General features: G+C 36.8%; 1 protein-coding gene across 1 annotated transcript in view; it reads left to right on the forward strand.

Annotated features, from left to right (window-relative positions):
* The window catches only part of NLN (neurolysin), a 39,311-nt gene that overhangs the window by 1,682 nt on the left and 17,726 nt on the right, over nucleotides 1-19,903 (forward strand). Inside the window, exons 2-4 of the mRNA XM_082336025.1 lie at nucleotides 10,878-11,134; nucleotides 13,612-13,760; nucleotides 19,268-19,375. Of these exons, the coding sequence (XP_082192151.1) occupies nucleotides 10,878-11,134; nucleotides 13,612-13,760; nucleotides 19,268-19,375 (514 nt within the window). The remainder of the gene's footprint in view (nucleotides 1-10,877; nucleotides 11,135-13,611; nucleotides 13,761-19,267; nucleotides 19,376-19,903) is intronic.

Here is a 19,903-nt window from a genome sequence, read left to right on the forward strand (position 1 = left end):
CAGCAAAGACTCTCAGCTTCTATTTTTCCCAAGGGCATCTTAACATGAGATAAAAACAACAGTCTTAGCAAGTTTCAAGTACCATGCCTTATGTTGAATAAAACTACATTAAGGGTTTGATTCTTCAGGTTAAAATAGGCAGCTTTTGGGAGGGAGCCTATTTCCAATTAAATACTTTTCCTATTAGAATCCAAAAGATTCAAATATTAATATATAGTTCAATAAAACACATGGAAAAAGACAGGCTAAGATATATATTAATTAAGTAAGCACAGTGGTCTGTTTACTTTTTGAGGATATTCTTACAAATGGAAAAAAAATCTGAATAAAAGCAGACACACTGATTTAAATCATTTCAGTGTCCTAAAATAATTCTCTAAGATTCTTGAATTCTGGAGTCTTTCTTTGAAAATCTTCAAAATCTTGTTTTTGATAGGAAAACACATGTACATGGACTCCGGAAAAAACTAGAATTTGTATTTAAGATCTAATTTTAGATTTCCATCACTGGAAAGAAACTCTGAACACTGGCTTTTCTTTTGATGAGGAAGTAAACCAGCAAGAAACTGGGGCTGGGGGAAAGAGGCAGGAGGAGGAATGACACTGGAAGGCAAAGAAACAGGAAGAACTTTCTTAGTCACTTTCTTACTTCATACTTATCACCACAGTGTGTGCATATGCTTTCATTACATTATCAGATCCAATGCCTCAGCAATGCAAGGGCCAGACAGAACACTTGGAACATTTTTCCCTTTTCTTGTGGTCCATGGACTGTACAACCTCCTCTGTGTACTGCAGCAGCAATTTTTTCCTGTGGTCAAAAGCAACAGCTGCCACTGTCCTAACCACAGCAGGCTCCAGAGGCACAATTTGTCTATTAGAAAGAGTTTGCAGAACAAAATTGTTCCGTGGACTGGCTGAGACAATGATGTTGGGCTCAGAAGCATTTTCTGGACTGAATTTGACCCAAGGAGCACCAGTTGGACCACATGAAGCAATGCAATTAATCTCTTTTGAGGTCATACCTGTTCTATCATTCTCTCTATAAAGGAAGAAATGCCTCCCTTGGAAAGATTTCTTTTAAATGCCTTGGGTTAGTTCAAAAGTCTGTCCTTTCTTCTACGGGAGCCAGGGTCAGGTACCTCTGAAAACATGTAAGACAGGATGAACATTCCATACTATCTTTTCAGAACAGTCTAGGAATTGAGGACTTCCCAACACAAAAAATGTTGTCTCATATGATCCTATACAAAAATTTATCCAGTAGTACCTTTTTACTTTGAAACTGCCTCCTAAAACTGTGTTTGATATCTTCCTGAGTTATGTCGGAGGCAATGGGGGAAAAATTGATCCCTGTTCACTCTCTCCATCCTCTTCATGATTGTATAAATCTCTGAAGTACTTCCCTGTTGTCCTTTTTTTTTCCTTTTTCCAGTCGAAAGAATCCCAGTCTAGTTCTTTGAATGGAGTCCTTTGCTCACTGCAGCTGGTTGTTACTAACTCATGATGAATTGGTAGAACAGGAGAAGGTTTTGGCAGGTGGGAGAACAGAAGACGAGATAGTTTATAACTGTTGGGAGGATCAGAACTGCACATAGTATGTGTGTGCTTCATGTTACTACAGAGTGATATAATGAAACTTTGTGTTTTGTTCTCTGCTCCCCCTCTACTAAATCCTATTATTTCCTTCTTTTCAGCTGCTTCTTGGCTGATGTTTTCGTTAAACCGTTGTGTCTCTAGAATTATTAGATCAGCTCATAGCTCGTCACTGTGTATGTAAAGTCAGAATTGTGTGTCACTTCACGTTTATTAAGACAAATTCACCATGTTAGTGGTTTTAAACTTTACTCAGTATTGTGACATTCTTTCACATCTTTTTGTGGTTGCCTTTAGCACACTGCGTTATCAGTACATTATCATCAGTAAATTTTGTCACTTCATTAATCCCACCTTTTTGTAGATGAGGTATAAATATGTGAAAGAATGCAAAACCCAGCATGGAACCCAGCAGGGCTCCACTGGTCACCTAGATCCATTCAGAAAAATGAGCAGCCATTTCTGTTTATTTCCTAGCTTTTAACCATTTATCCATAAGAGGATCTCCCTTCTTATCACACAGCAGCATGGTTTCTTTAGGACCTTTTGGTCAACAGCCTTTGGAAGTCAAATAGATTATATTAACTGATCTCTGTTGTGACTTCTTCACAGAATTCCAATAGATTTGTGAGTCAAGATGTCCCTCTGTAGAGGAGACTTTTCCAGTATATGTTATATGTATTTAGATTAGGGAAGGCAAGGTGAGGATGGGAGGAATTACACTTGTCTCTGAGCAAAATACGATTGGGAGTGTGTGTGTTCATCATACCGTCTCTAAGAGAGCTCTGTCTTTAACGGAGACACTTTTTATTTCTACTGTAGAGTGTGAAATGAGTGAAGTTCTTGGCCATACTTATCATGCTGGAACCATCTTTTACATAGCCTGGGAAGCACTCAGTGTTGTTAAGTCACTATTCACTCAAAAGCCAGAGCAGAAAGGAGACTTTGCTTGCTTGCTTAGTTTGTGATGTTGAGCAGGCACACAGGAGCAGAGAGTGCTGTTTGGGATTTTGCAAGCATTGAGACAATCATGGCATGCTGTAATGCACTGTCTTCCCAGGAAGAACAGTGACTTAAAATGGTGCAAGTAAGTGAGATTAGGTCATCATCTGCCTTGAAGGCATAGAGTTTTCCAACTCTAGTGATGGCAAAGAACATTTTTCATTGCTTTGACTGTGTGAGACTTAAGACCAATGGGAAATCAAAGGGTATTTCCATGGTACAGGCTGAACTGATTAACTGTGGGTGTAAATAAAAGAAACCTTTTGTCTTTACAAACCCTTCTCAATAGTTTTCTCTGTCCTGCAGCACCACTTCTTTTTTAGTTGGAGTCAACAAGCTGTTTTTCATGCATTAGCTGACTGGATTCAAGTACTGAACTATCCTGGAAGTAATAGTGTGTGGTGTTTGCACTAAATAGCATGCACTCTACCTGCTGTTTATATTGCTGGCATGATAGACATATGATAGATGCTTATGCAGCAGCACCTGAGAGAGCTGTAGGGCCTTAAAAGCAATATTTTTTCCACTGTCTTCCATGGTTCACTTGCTGGTAGAACCAAACAGTAAGATAACCCTAATCAGCACCTCCTGCATCAAGTTCAGTGTAGTACACTTACTGTCTGCATGTGAATGTTGAAAAGTCTCTCGACTACCTTCCTAAAATCCTCCAAGCAAGTCATGCTGTGATGGAGGTTTGGCGTGACACAGAATGGATTGAGTTTACCGAATGGGTTTGAAGCCTAGTTTAGCAGTCCTAGTAATTTTGGGTTTTGGTTTGGGTTTGCTTGGTTATTTGTTTTTTTTTCCCCTAGAACCATGGATACCATAATTTTAGAGATCAGACACTCTGCAGAAACAGTAGCCTGACACTTCTGTGCGTTCCACTTCAGATTGCTGTGTGGAAATCACCTCCTCTTATGAAAGTCAATCAGACCAGTTTCCAAATTCCTTTTGTTTAAAGACGGTTGGAGGGGGCTGGCGGGAGAGGATGTACGTAAATTAACATGTTATGCACATGTGTGAGTTCCTACTTAAGGTCTGGATTTTCTGTTAGTTGCCACAGAGTGCTTTTTTCAGTTACTTTGCTGTTGATGTTCATTCTATCAGAGAAACCAGTAAACATCTGTTGCCAGGTAGTAAGGTCATAAAAGCAGCACTGAGGGTAATGTATGTGTCAATAAAGATTTTAAAATGGGTGTATAACTTGCAGCTTTTTTGACTCACTCACATTGATCTGAAGAGCTAGAAGTATATCTGTTATAGGAGTATAATCAATGTAGAGTGTACAGTGAGTTAAGTTGCAGAGAATCTTTTTTTTCTGAAAGGTGTATTGACAAAATGAATGGTTTAGTGTTAAAAGGCACTGGATTTTCTTCTGTTCCTTCAAACACAGCTTAAGAAAAAAGACAGTTTCTAATGGCAGTTATGGAGCTTTAAATCAGGAAGTACTAAACATGCTCTCCTCTTGCTATAGTGAGATCTGTCTGTGCTAAACACAGTCATGACACAGAGCCAAGTACTTTTATAAGGAAAATGGCCTGGGAATTCAAGGCATGTATTCACTGTTCCATACACCATCAGGAGCCAAAGAGATGAAAGGACTGAGAAGGGTAACAAGGACTTCAAATGTGTTTGTCCATCAGGAAAAAGTGATGACATATATTGTGGGGCTGTAGTCTAATTCCTTTGACTCAATTGAAATAATGTTGCCCTGTGATGAGCTTTGCGCTATTTAACTGTACTTTGTTTGTTCTGTCTTGGACTTTCCCTGCTCCCCGGTTCTTGTTTTTGCATTGGGTTACTCAGTCCTCTGCTTACTTTGCTTGATTTTGTCCTTGCTTTACTATAAAATATACAATTACTTCTTTTTTAAAACTGTGAGTCAAAAGTGAAACAATATGGAAATATATTTAAAATTCAAGCAAGAATTAAGGATCTTTAAATAATACAAAGATTTTAGCCTATTAAATCTCTGTTTTAAAATCTGTCCTGAGAACACAGACCAACTGCAATGCATCTTACATTATATTGATGCTGCTGCATACTCATTGTGGTTTGTTTCTGAAATGCTTTTTAACTTCTTTATATAAAGAAAAAAAAAGTATTCCATTCCATATGATGCTTGGCTGTCACAAAGCTTTGCTTAAACCATGCCTGTCTGCTATCGTTTATATATGTTTAGTAGCACTTGAGTCTCACTTTCAGGGAAATGCCAACATATGTCATATTATTCAAGGATTAAATAATTTGTCCTGAGGCAAACTGTCAGCTTTTTATATTGCCGTAATGGTACGTGTCTAGTTTCTTTTGGTTTTTTGGTTTTGTTTTTTTTTTAACGAGGCCGCTAGGTGGAGTCAAAACGCTGAGACCCCCTGAATGTTGCTTGCGGGTACCGGCTGAGCATGCTCTTCACATACTGTGTACTGTATGTACACAGTGCTGCCTTCCAGCATGCAGTGATAGTTCTCCTGCAGCCTGTGGGACTAGGAAGTGTTGTTTAACTAAGATCTGCTGCTTCAAAAGAGAGAAAGACCAAAATGGTCTTACTGTTGTTCTTAATTTTAAATTAGCTGTTTTTACAGAGCTTCTTACAGTAAACTACTGATTGAAAAAGTTGTTCATTCTGATTTGCAAATCTGCTCTTACTTGTATCTGTAGGAATGTCCCCTGAAGTATACATAAGGTGCAGCAAGAAAAACATAATTGTATTTATTTGCCAATAGAGTATTTAAAAACTAGAAGATGACTAAATTATCTAAGTTTGAGACCCCTTTCTCTCTGTCTTTCTCTCTCTTCTTTTTAAAATCTTGGCTCCCGCTTTACCCCTGAAGCTGTTATCCCAGATCTTTTGTCAGCAGAGAATATAGTTTTCCATCCCACGTGAAGCTGATATACTCTGTTTTTTGTTTTTGCTACATGGAACTGTCAGATCTATTAGCAAGTACAATAAACTGGTCTCTATATATGTTTCCCAGAAATACATTTGTTAATACACTTTATTCTGTAAAATTATACTTGTCATTGTAACTAATACTGTTTAGGTGAAGACTAATTTGAAAACTGGAAGTACCATTAAAGAGTCTTGGATGGAGTCATAGCTATCCATATGTAATCAGAGTTAAATGAGAGAGCAGGCTTAAATCTTGACTGTATTATAAGGTGATTATCAGTAGTAGGAGCATATTGTAGACAAGCTTGTGGGTTTTTGTGTTTGTATTTTCTAAAGCTGGTACTACCCTTTGCTGCTTCTGCTTCATAGATTGTGGCTTTCTTGTTTTATTTTAATAGCGCTAACGGAACATGCCAACAAAGGGTTGCTTGGCATGTTCCAGTCACGGAAAATGTTTCTAAACAAAACCAGACTTACATAAATGTTTAATATGTTCAAAATACTTACTGCACAAGTTAAAAATCAGTCTGTAAATTCAATTGCTTTGTTTGTCTTTGCAGCAGTTATGCTGGCCACTGTATTGCTGTAATAGAGTATTATAAAGGTCCTTCTCCCTTCTAAAATGAAATCAAATTTGTATTTTCCAGAAGCAGCAAGTAATCAAATTGTAGATTTGTTGGTAAAATAAATTACCCGGCATTCTAGCAAAAATAGCAATGATTGCTGTCTGTAAGTTAGAAGCTTTGTTTTCTTCTTAAAAATCCTCTTTTAGAAGTAGCTACTAAGCTTTTAAGTTGTTATTCAGCTTGCACTGCTTTTGGTAGAAATTATCATTCTTACCGCTTTTGGGATTGGCAGATTAATACCATAATTTGTGCTGCTTCTATAATACTCTTTGTTGTAGCTGAAAGTCCAAACCGAACCTTCTGTGCCTTTCCTCCTGAACTTCTCATAGATGGATGAAGCAGTGCACAAATGCATGATATATTTCAGTCTGTCCCATATGTCATTCCACTGACAGATGCCATAGGACTCACCCAAGAAAAAGGCCAGTGCAAGTTACCAATAGAGGCCAGTTAGATATTCATAGTAAAAATGCAATGTAAATAAAGGTGCTTTAATTTTGAAGGACCTCACAGGAACATAGGGACTGGAAGGGACAACTGAGGTGATCAAGTCTTAGTTCTGTGTAATATAATCCATTTTATAAGCTGGTCAAGCTCCATGTTATAGATAGAGGTGTTTTCACTTCCTGGTGCTTATTAGGCAGCTGTTTAAGAATCTCACTGCCCTGATGGTTACAAACATCTCTTAAAATTCTAGCTTACCTGTGTTCCTGACCAATTTATTGTAATTTGTTCTTATGTCAATATTGCCTCTTAGCATCAATGGCTCTTTTTGCTTTTGGGCGTTTAAATGGTATGCTTAATGACAGCAATCATCTTGAGACTTTTTTTGCTGAACTAAGTCCAGCAGCATTTCATATGTGTTTGTAGCAGTAGTGCAGGCTTAGGTGGCTAGTGACGCTTTTGATCCTTCGTTTAGGCCAACACAACTGTTTTGAAGTCACACATCAAATAGATGATGGAACTGATAAGCTGAAAAAAAGCTGTGCCCCCTGCATTTTTTTGGTCCACTTCATTTTTCACCTATATGCTGTAGAAGGATATCTAAAGGCAATACTGCTACTGGACATGAACATTATCCTTAACCTAGACTTGTTTAGATACATCTACCGTTCTACACTGCACTGCAGAAAATTGAGTGTAGTATCTGAAAAAGTTTGAACTAGTCAGTTCAGGCATTAGCACCAGCCTACCCATGGCCACATGGGATAATTGCAGTATACACTTAACATTATTTACAGACCTACATTTGTTCATCCTTCTGTCTAATTTAAACAATCAACTTCTGGTTGCTCAGTCCAAGCAATGATTGGCTCTTACTGCCGTTTACCAAAAGCAAGCCTAAAATGATAATTGCATCGTGTTGGTTCAGTTGCTATTTGAAGAAAGCTGTTTGCTGTTGCATCTGGTTCCTACCATTATTAATAGAATTTATTTTCCAGTTTATATCTGGGAAGTAAAGTTTCCCTCAGTGATACAATTTACTATAGTGTTTTCTCTCTAATAGCACGACAAGTGTAGTTACAGAGCATTTTTGAAACACTCATACTATTTTAGCTACACTCTTCTTTCTTGTTTCTTTATAGTCTACTTAATCTTTCATTTTGGCATTGTTTCTTTGTTTCTTTCTTGAACAAGTAAGATAAAGTTAGTAAATTATCAATTTTATTGCAGTATGATACATGGAATTTGGGGAATTTATTTATTTATAGTTTTATGTAGACAAAGAATATGAAATACTTAGCCACAAAAGAAATGGCCAAGATTTCACCTCTGCATATATTTTTATTTGCATGTTGTTTTTTATTAATCTGATGTAGTTACATTGGCCCTAAGTACAATCTGATTGACTGGTAGCAAGGTAACAACACATGTCTGTAAATGGTTATTTGAAGAGTTACATGTAGTGATTGGTTTCACGTGAAATGGTATGGTACAGTTTTTGAAGGCCCACCTTAATTTGGTCGATTAGAAAGACTTACAGGTCATTCTGAGTTTGTACTGCCTTTGTTAATCTACATAAATGACTGCTTCCTTGTATCAGCAGGTGGAGACAAGGTATCAGCATTTCAAAACTAGAGAGTTCTGTGTTTTCCTGTCTCTAACAGATAGACAACCACTTGCTGGCATTTATAGCAATCCTTTATGCAGCTGTCAAATTTGTATGTGTATTCCTCAATCCAACTAGCCAATATACTAAGAAAATCAGGTGGCATATTTTTTTGTATTAAAAAGTAGGACTCTGCAGTAATCAGGGACCCTGCATTCAAGCTCATTAAATCAGTCCAACTAGAATCATTAAACTTGTTGGACAGGCTGAAATGAATATAATCTGCTGTTGCTGTGACTCTTTTAGTTTTTATTTCTGATAATATGTAGTTGGTCAGTGACAGGGCTGTATTTTCTACGTGCCTAGGTGAAGGTAATGGATGACAGAAAGCTGTAGGTTCCCTTTAAAAAGGAATATCTGCTTCATATCCTGCACTTTAGCATAGTTGTCAGCTTTTATGTTGTTCAAGCTGTTGTTGCCCTTTGATTCTATTTTACTTTTATTTTTACCTTAATTTGGCACATTTCCTATTCTTTCTGATGTTCTCAGCGGGGGCGAGGTGGGGAGTAAAGTTCAGAGCCTTGAACCTACTTTTGAGGAGGTTCCCATTCAGCTCCCATGAGGTTTTACCAGAGCTGCACTAGCAATGCATGAAAAAGTAGACATAGGGCAGTTCAGTGGGAAGCTGTTCATGACTTAATGAAGTACTGTTCTTTAATGGATATGTAGATTCAGGGTAGAATTCAGTGGTTTTGGGGGATGGGAAACTAATGCATTCTGAGAATGCTAATACTTAACCTTTTGGTGCCATGAAAGCAGCTTCATTTATCATAAACTTCTTAACTGTGATTCAAAGTTTCAGTAGTCCAGTGGAGAAGCTACCAAGGCATTAATGTCAGAACTGAGTTGGTATCACATAGATAGAACAGAGGTGGAAGGAATATTCTTTATTCAGGCTTCATCTTCAGAGTTAAATAATCAATTTATTGACATTGATGTTTCTGAATGCCAGTAGAAGGGTAAAGTAAACATCTTGCCTACACTGGTGTGGGAGGATTTGAAGAAACTGTGATAACAAGGAAGAAAAAATTCTCAACATAAAGCGTAGATAGAAATGTCTTTCATTTTTGTCTTGCATAAAAATAATTTTGGCTAGGCTATTTCTAGAGAATTCCTCTTATAGATGAGTGAGACTTTTAACAAAAAGTCTTGCCTTCAAACAGAAGCCCTGCATGCAGCTCTTTTCAGATTTTTGGCGTTTCACTCCTCTGCTTTGTTTTTCCTTCAGGCTAAAATTGCCTGTCCTTTTGTGCATGCTCCCTGCATTGTATGCCAAAACCCATCTGAGCACTTATGCACATACCAGACTGGTTTTGCAATAAAATTAATATAGGCACAGTGGCTAGCATTAAGAGAAAAAGGTATTTAATGTAAAATAGTGTTAGATAAACATCGCTTTTAGTAGCAAGCTCTCTGTGTGTGTTCTTGTATTTCTTTAGTTATGGTTGAAAATTTTAAGTTGTCATTATTACCATAACAACATATGATTTTTGTTTTTTAAATTATGAGACTGACATAGGGAGCAGATAGTTAAGTCTCTGCCAGCCAGAGATCCTCCTATGATACTAAACACTACAGCAAGTTTTACTGCTTGAATGCAAGCTGTCTTTTAATTACTAGCAAATTATTGATTGCCTCAGCAACTTCTTCATATATAACTGAGCTATTAAAGTAGTCGCCAGGTGGACATCTTGTTGACTGTGTGGGTTTCTATTAGCCCTACTTCAGTCAGTTGCCTGAGTTTGTATCCTTCTCCTTTACACAACCACATTGAGTGTTGGTTTATTGGGGTGGGAGTGCAGAAGCCTGTATTTCTGAAGCCAGTATCTTCTTATCTTATGTTTGGATTCATTGCTCCAAGTCACTTTTTTTTTTTTTAATATTGTCAAAAAGATAAGTGAAAAGGCAGCCATTGATTGCACAGCACGCTAAGATCAGTTACGTATGTAAACTTTTCTGCTAGCTAAAGCTGAAACATAGTTGATTTATATAATCAGGATTAATAGTACATAAATTACAGTAAACTTAAGTACCTGTTCTGGCATATAGAGTGAAACTGTCTATTTAAAATCCGCAACAAGTAAAGGAATAAATTTTCAAGTGACTAACAACTCAAAGTTTTCCTCCCATGGCTGATTGTGTGGCAGACATACTGTATAAATATAAAATTTTTTGTTATAATGAACACAACCAACAGACTTTTTTGTGTGTCTTATTTTGTGCATCTTTGCAGCTCTTGGTCTTCATAATCTACAAATCACTATGTGAGTTTTATTTCTTATTTCAAAAATGCAAATACTGTTTGTTTCTGTAGAGTTTCAGTAACTGTAATTCTCTTTTTCTTAGAAGATTAAATAATAATCTGTCTGGTTTTGTCAATACCAAAGTTTTTATCCCGGTCTGCACTTAGTCATCCTCTAAATGGAAAAGGTAGAAGACAGACCTCTGATTTATTTAAAATTAGACTTAATTGACAAGGGTAACGGCTGTGTATGATCCTGCTGGACAAGCTATGGCTCTAAAAAGGACTTTGTTCTTGCTTGTAAAAATATTCTATAATTATTAAAGGTCTGTTGCCTTTTTTTTAATGTTTACTATAAATTACCCTTTGAACTAGAATCTTGCTATGCAAAGATAATTTTTATACTTTCAGGTCCATTGGGCCACGGCTTGTGTTGAGAATGACATTAGGAGCAGAAATTACTAGCCAGCTCAAGGCTTCTTCATACATAGCATCAGGCCGAAACCTTTTGAGATGGGACCTGTCACCAGAGCAAATTAGAACAAGAACAGAAGAACTAATCAGGAAGACAAAGCATGTATATGACAGTGTCGGGATGGTTGATATTGGAGAAGTAACACATGAAAATACTATACGGGCCTTGGCAGATATAGAAGTGGAATACGCAGGTTAGTGTATGTTTTCTGTCATTCTTTCCATAAGGCTCTCCATCTGCACATAAAGAAAAGATAGTTGTTGCTTACAATTGATCCATGCTGTTCTTGTGTAGAATGTGTAGAGGCCTCTCAAGGGTCCTCTGGTCGTAATAATCTTTCAGGACCTCTCAGTAACATGTAACGTGATCAGTTACAAAGTTCTGCTGCTTTATTCTAGAGACAAAATTAAGGATTAGCAAAACTGTGCTATTGATCTCTCTGCTGCATCCAGAGAACTGCATTGGTCACCAGTTTTCTTTTTGTGTGTGAAGGTCTACACAGTTACTTTTTCTTTTCCAACTGTGTACAACCGCTAGGGGACAATGTCCAACAGTGTAGACTACAGCGTCTGTGGCACGCATAGTGCATTCAAACCTGATAAGCAGTGCTTTTTTCAGACACTGCAGAATCTGAGACAAAGTCAAATGGAACAATAGAAAGGCTGATAAGCACCTAGTGGAGAAAATGTGATGATTGAGAATGGGGGAATTTTTGAATGCTTTTTTTGAAAGAAAACTGCTTTACTTGCTCACTTTTATGTTATGGCCTTCAAGGCCTCGAAGAGTCCAGGGAGAGGTGTTGGTCATGTAGTCACATCAAGATTGTTCTGAATGAATTATCAAGACATGCCAATACGTGGATGGAGTTTAATGGCCAAACACAGGTCATCCAGTTAATTTGTTAATAATTGTCAGTAAGAGGAGATGGGAAAAATAAAAATGTGGTTTGGGTGGCTTTGTTTTGAAAAACCTATCATCAGCTGCATGACTCTCAAAAAGTAGTCAGTGTAATAAAACATCAAGTTCTCTTAAATCCTCTAAAAAACCTGCAGTAGCGACAGAAGTGCTGAAAACAGCCACCTTGGCTTGGAGCAAAATCTTCGCCTAGCAAAAAAAAGCAGCCTGCAGCTCAAATGATTGTACTGTAATATTAATCTGGCTTTCACATTACTTAGAATTACAGTTTAGGCACATCCAGTGACTTGACTGGAATTGATACCAGTAGAAAGACTGATTAATCTTCATCCAAACAGCTTCCTGTCAGATTCAGTTTTAATTGTACCAATGTATTTGGTATAATTATTGTAAGCCTTTCCACCAAGGCATAAAACTCTCTGCTTTAAGTTAAATTAGAAGGAAAATATATATTTGATTCAGAAGACAGTGGCCACCAGCTTCTCAGCGTAGCCACCAAGACTTGCATCTTCCAAGATGTACTTTTTTTCTCTACATGCTATTGCAGTAGTGGGTCACATTTAAGCTTTTAATGCTCATCTTCAAAGCTCTATGTGAAATGAGCATGACTTACCTGTGAAACATTCCGTGGCATATGATAAGGATGTATTACTGCAGCAAGACTTAGATTACAACCTTGGATTTTTAAGGCCTGTGTGTCCCTTTCACATGTACCTGAAAGACCTACCCCAGTAACTGGAACTTGTTATCTGAAAAGACACAGATGACAACAGGCCTTACATTTCACTTGGAAGCTGCCAAAACTCACTTCATCATTTTGAAACATCTTGGCATGGGGACGGGGGACGGGGGAAGGGGGAAGTTTCCTATGGACTTCAAGAAAAAACCGTATGCCCATGTTTGCATTCCAAAGGTTTCTGAGGGGCTGAGAGTATCTCGGGGTTTGATGAAACAACTTCAGATTACATAAAATTACAAAGCTTTAAATCATCCTAGAATGTTGTTACGCTACAGTGTGCTTTTGGGGGGGTGGAGGGGTGTGAAATTATAATTGGTTTTGAATTAAATTAATTCAGCTGGTCATAACAATTCATTTCTATTTTAGCATTTCTATTCAATGTCATTATAAGATGTAATATTTCTTTAATGAGCAAGGATTTAATTAATCTCGAAAGTGTATTCCAAAAAACTAGTATTTCTCAGCTTCTGATCCCTAGAAGTTCAGAGCACATAGACAGCACCTTCTGTATTTGCATTATTGTTTCTCCTTAAACACAGAAGAGAAGATGGGGATTTGACAGTGTTCTCATAACAATGTAAAAATAACTCCAGGACAGATGGGACTGCTTGAAAGGTTCAGTGCTTTTCATTTTAAATGCTAACATGGAAGCATCTGTGCCAGCTGTGTCGGAAACAATGTCAGTCTTCATTTACAAATGGTTCATCTTTCAAAAATCATGTACCATATTTATATACCTTCCAGTTGATTTTGTAGAAGTAAGAAGATGAGATAACTGGGCTTGGGTAATAGATAGTTTCTGTAAAATGTTTATTTGTTATAATGGTGCGCGGTTTTGTCCTTTCACCTGTTCATTTTTACATTACCTGTAATGACTTTATTTGCTTCAAGCCTGATCTGAAGCGTCGGCTTTGGGTACTTGTTTCTTATGTCTTCTATAAGTATCAGAAGGGGGGAATTTCCTTAAAGTGTTTCTAGCCTCCTGTGTAAGTGTTCATTGCCTTTTATTTAAACAGTGGAAAGAAGCATGTTGGATTTTCCCCAGCATGTCTCACCTGACAAAGAGGTACGCTTAGCAAGTACAGAAGCTGACAAAAAGCTTTCTAATTTTGATGTGGAGATGAGCATGAGAGAAGATGTGTTTCAGAAGATTGTTTATTTGCAGGTAAATCACATCACAATGATATCTGCATAATTTGTGGAAATGTAGATAAAATTACAGCAGTGAAAAACTTTTCACTAAAGAAGTTAGTATCCACAACACTTTTCAAGATCCCTGTCACTGTGCGTGTTTCCCCTGTGTCCGTACCAGTCGAATCTTTCCAGTGGGACACAGCTGTACAAAAAGGCTGTGGTTCCACAAAAACTTAAGCCAGTGTAACCTGGTGCTCTCACTCAATGCCTCTCATGTCCAGGTGTGTATATCCTCTCTCCATTGCAGTAGCTTTGACTTTTGTCTAATCTTCCAATGAGCTGGTACAAGGAAGCTAAACTAGCAGAAGGAAACCCATCAGGAAAAATAAAACTTATTGGTTCCTGCTGACTGAGCTTCCTGAACTTGTTTGCCCAGAGCATCACCAAGGGGGAGGAAGAAAAGAGGCAATATAGCAATGTATGTAGGTTGGCTTATACTGCTTTTGAATTTGTGTCCAAAATTGAAGTTGCTGAGAATTTTAAATTTTAAAGTTGAGTTTTAAGTTATGCAAGTTAATGAGAACATATAACTGGGAGTGACCTCCAAAATTACCTCTTTTGATCTGCTAATTATAGACAGCTACATTGTATACTCTTCCTCATATATTGCTTAAGCCTCAGAATAAAACTATGTCAAAAGATACATTTACTGTTGAACTAGTTTCTATCCATTTTGTGTTTCTGCTTGGCTTCCCCTCTAATTGAGCACCTACAAGTATCTTGTATTCTTCGTTTGTACTGTTTATTTGGTAGCTCTAACAGGAAGAACATTTGTTTTTGTTCAAATTCATCTAGTGACATTTAGTAATAATTTTCCAAAAGTGTAATTTAAAGATAATGCAAGGAAGCTATCTAATGTGAAAACTAAAATACGTACATTTGTCCATGCTTCAGATGTGAATCTTCCCTTTCAACCCCACCAATTTTTAACCTTCTTGTGATGCTGAAAATATATTTGACCCCTATTTCTTGGAGCCGTTGTTTGTGCTTTTTGCAGCGTTGACTGGGAACTCGAATAATATTTGCAGCAACTTATTCTTCCAGTATATATACTTCCAATATATATACTTCCAATAGTATTGTCATCTATTGCTGTGGTTTTTAGGCACACTTTCAAGTGTTCTCCTCTAGCTGGATATTGTTGTTTATGTGTTTGCGGAGGTATTTAATAGCCCCATTTTGAGGACCTTCTGTTGTGTGTTGGCGGATAGTGCCTTATGTTGATTTTTTTTTTTCCCCTGTGCCTTATGTTGTTTTTTTTTCCCCTGCTCTGTTGCTGTTAATTAAATGGTTTGATATATATTTATTATTTTCTGTGATCTTCTCCACCCTCCAGTACAGTATACGCAGATACATTTAGGACTCATCTGCCATATCTGTGTATCTATGTATTTTTAATTTGCAGGAATTTCTGACAGTAGCTAGTGAAAACTGATTGCTGGTATTCGCTGGTATTACTTCCTTATAATATTTTCTTTTTTTTTTTAATCTTTTTCATTTGGTGCTTTCCTACTTCATTTTCCTTTGCAGCAATACTTGGCTTTTATAACAGTTACAATTGTTGCTTAAATCTCCATTTAATTTTTGTAGAGATTTTTCTTGGCTTAACTGCAGCATGCAAGCATGTTTTAGTACTAGTTTTCCAGAGATGCAACCTCTGAGCATATATCAACTTCGTAATAACTGTGAAAGTAGTAGCAGTTTTTGCTGTAGAACAGATGTGAAATTGCCAATAGTGTCAAACTGATCGAGTCTTGCTATTTCCAAATCACAAAGTTCTTATTAATTTTTGCTAAATTTCTAATGCCTTCTCCTGTTAGAAACTCTTAGTTGAAAAGTCAGGTTCCAGGACCACGCAAAAAAAAAGAACTTCCACAAACAGAAGTGTTTTGCTGAAATAATTTTATCCGTTTAAATGAGCCAGTAAAATATTTTGATTAAATTAGGTTTTTCATGGCCTTACTGAGGATTTAATAGGTCACATATATGAATTCAGTTTCATGATCCTGCACAGGGGCCAGATTAAAATGTGGTGAGGAGAATGAGGGCCCTCACACTACCATGTTATTTATAGTACAGTCAGTCCACTAAAGGATGAGTAAATCTTGATGTCAGTGACATCCTGAATGTTTTCGGTCCCTTTAACGAGGACTAAACTTTTCTAAGTTAACAACTGTTTAGTATTCTTTCTAAATTCTGCTTTATTTAAGAACTGTTGATGGTGGAAGATGGGTGAGGTTTTTATATTTAATTAAAAAAAAAAAGAAAATAATCTAGTCTCTTTCTTTTCCCCACACATTAGGGGAAAGAATTCCTGCATAAATTCATGTTGTTGAATATACCCCAGCTCTTATTCTTTAGAAAACTTTTATTTTGGGGTAAGAAACTTGGAATAAAGGTGAATTTGGTAGTGAAACCATAATTTTAAATTTTATTACTCCTAACATCTGCACATGTTGGCTAGCAGAGGCATGCTTAAGAATGTTGCCAATCGTCTCCACCCACACGCCCTCAGGAAACTCAGCCTGATGTAAACAGCTGCTGCAGTTTTTGTTCATGATATTCTAAGTAGGTTTTGTTTCTTATTCTGCCTGAAGATTTCTTCATGGAATAAGGTAGCATGGTTGTCCAAAACAAGTATGAAACAGTTTATAAAATCATCAACCATGACCATTCTAAAACTTCTGGAAATTTCCAAAATTTCATGTGTGTAGTATATTCAAAATTAGCACTTTTGTTGTGGAAATTGTTCATCAAAGAAACACAGGATGACAGACCATTCTGACCACACCGAAGTTCAGAGATGACCACCGAGCACCCTTCGTTCCTGTGCCTGTGAGGCTTTATAGGCTTGCTTATCCTTAAAGACCTGACAGGTCTTTTTGAATGCATATCCTTATCTTAAGCATGTCTGTGATGCAGATAAACTTCACAAAGGCTAATATTAAGACTAGAAGCTATTTAACATTGATTTCTTTTGAAGTGTATGGAGAGATGTATAGTCATCAAGAGAAGGATGAAGAATACTTTGTTTTTTCCTTCTTTTTCCCAAAAGAGTCTTTCTCTTTGTTAGCTTTAGAAGGAGCCAATATTCACTGGCTTTAAGGGCTTAAAATTAGTGTTTGCGAATTCCCTTCTTTTGCCTAAAATCTTTGTTGGGTTTGGGCCCAGGAGATTTTCAGGAGCATGACAGTTCCATATGCCCAGTGGAGGGGCTGGGAGATCCCTCACAATGCCTAAATAACTCAGTGAGACTTTTCACAATCCTCTGTCCTTAACTGTTACTGTAATAAAAGCAGTGTCTTTTTATAGAGATTAGAGTACTCAATTTTTTTCTCAGCTTTTCTACTTTTGAGCCTTGCAGCACAGTTACCACAGTATAAATGTTAATGTAGTGACAGCATCTGCATTTTTCACCTCTAACATTTTGAAGTCGTGCTTTTTCTGTCACACTAGTGTTAGGTCACAAAAATGAACCCTGGAATTGTGGGTTGTCCAGTGGAAAAACAATACGTGAAAATTCTGATTGTTAGAAATATTTTTGTACTCAATAACACAGCATTGGCAGTTCTAAATGTAATGCTTGGTAGCATAAAGACCTTCATGAAGCTGCAGAATTTCAGGGAGTATTCTTTGCCAGAAGAAGAGCAGGAAGCCCGAGTGTCACAGGGAGTAGGGTAATAGCATTCTTTTTACCTTTATGTTGGGAAATATTCGGTGTGGCTTGCCTTACACATTTATCACAAATGAGGATGGAGATGTGAGGTTTGACTTGAAGAGGACAGAGGCATGATTTTCTTTACTTACTTTCCTCCCAGAAGGAGATTTCCACCATTTACATTCTTTTATTTAAAAAAAAAAAAAAAAAAAAAAAAAAGCAATGACCATGTGCTGCAAAAAAATCATAGCCCTGGTGAAGGGCACACCATGCAATCACATGGCTCAATCATTATTGACTTTAGCTGTGTGGTGACCTATAGTAGTTAGATCATCCTTTCATGAGTCTATGGATTCTTTTAAAAATTACGTGTAAACAGATAATATTAAAAAGGAAAAATATTCATCATATACAGTATCGCTAAACTAAGTTAAATCCGCCTACTGCTTTAGAAAAGTTAGTTTATCACAAAGTGAAGTGATTGTCATTTTTTTCATTGGACTTAGAAATTCTTGCATATAGACTATTGGTATATGCATAAGAGTTTTAGGCACAATTGTACTAATGCTTAGCAGTCCTGCTGTAGCATCATGCTACTGGGACTTGTCACTCTTTGCAGAGTAAAAGCAAAGCTAAACTGTTCTAAGCTCTTTCATGGTTCTAAAAAACAATTTCCACTAATTCTCTAATCCTTTATGCAGGGCACTGGTGGGAGCATACATTGTTCATGTGTTGTTGTGTGGATTATTTTTAAATGACGGTTGTGAAAATATCTGTTTCAGAGTTCTTATTTATTTTCTCTTGGAATACAACTAGTTTCCTCTTTTTTTTTTCTTTTCAAGGAAGAGAGGTAATTTGCACTGGCAGGTCATTAGTTGACAGCTGTACACAGTTGTGTAACTCTTTCATAAAATTTGCATATTTCAACGTCCTTACTTTTCAGAGGTGCTAGTCAAGAATTAATTGTATGTAGGTAAGCTGATGAGAGAGTTGTTAAGACAAGTCGGAGCTAATTCCAACAGCTTCATATTTGAAGTTGAACTTAAATAGCATATGACTTTTTTAACAAAGACTGTAAGTTAATACCTTTTTTCAAATGTTTGCTTTTAGATGAGGGAAGATAAAATTAGAATGTGTACAGCATTATTTTCAACTTAGGACAAAATGGCAAGTTTCTGAATTAAACAGTTATGATGTAGTTGGTTTGAAGGAAGACCCTCAAAGGACTGATCCATGTTCTGTTACAACCAGCATCTTGTCTCTTAATGCTGGTTGCTTTAGGAAGTGACCATTCAAGAATCTTCCTAATGGCATAACCAGACATAGAAGTACTGTTTTATTTGTTGTCACTGATTGATTTGTTCTGAAAGGGAAGATGTATATGCTCAAATTTTATGCCATCTGATAACCTTCAGAGACACATCTAATCTTTTCGGGGTTTTTTTAATCCCTCTAAGTTTTAAGGTACAGGTTTACCTTATAGCACTGATTTTCTTCAAGTATGTATAAGAAAGGTATCTCTTACAGAAAAAGCTTAAGTGCACTGTACTATAAACTAAAAGGGCTTGCCCTTATGACAGCATGTAAATGTGCTGAGATACTTGGTAAAAGAAAATTATATTTAAAACCATGCTACATCAATATAAGAATACTATTGCAGAAGGTAACTTGTTTTCGGAAAGTCCTTCACCCTAAAATCCAGGATGTTCCTTTTTTACTATGGTGGTGTTCTAAAGAACAGTTCTGTTCAGACCTTTCTAATGCTCGGTATGTTTCTTACACCATGTTGTAAACTCAATTATTCCATACTGTCATTTCAGCAAACCTGCGATCTTGAAAATGTAAAGCCTGAAACAAAGCGATATCTAGAGAAATCTGTTCAAGTGGGAAAAAGAAATGGACTCCATCTTCCTAAAGAAGTGCAGAATGTAAATATGGACTATTAGTTTATAAAGCAAAGGTGACAAACTGTTGAAAGGATGAAATTATGGTTGTATAGCTATACTAAGAATATATTTGAACTTTGTGCTTTTGGACCTGCTTAATTACTGCTCTGATCTTAATTGTTCTTAGTTCCAGATCTATCCTTTAGACTTCAGTCACCTTAAGGTTTTTAAATTAATCTGTTAGACAACCACGTTACTCAGTGGATAGAGATGGTATGCATCACCTCTCTTAGCCTTCCAGAGTAAAAGAAGCCTATCTGGAAGAGTTTTATTATATATTCTGATTTTAGAGAATGCCTAAATTAGATAGATTCCTAGCCAAGAGACCTCTCAAAAATGTTATTTGTGAGTCCAGGCTTCAGAAGTATGTATAATTGTTACAAAGACACAGCTATTTTAATTTCATTTATTAACCAATGTTGTAAAATGTGTCCAAGATCTTAGCATTTTGACTAAAAAAACTTGAGGTAGCTTAAAGGAAACACAAGCTGCGCTGAGAATTTTGGCTCC

Source organism: Platalea leucorodia (genome assembly GCF_965183815.1).
Source record: "Platalea leucorodia genome assembly, chromosome: Z".
NCBI lineage: Eukaryota > Metazoa > Chordata > Aves > Pelecaniformes > Threskiornithidae > Platalea > Platalea leucorodia.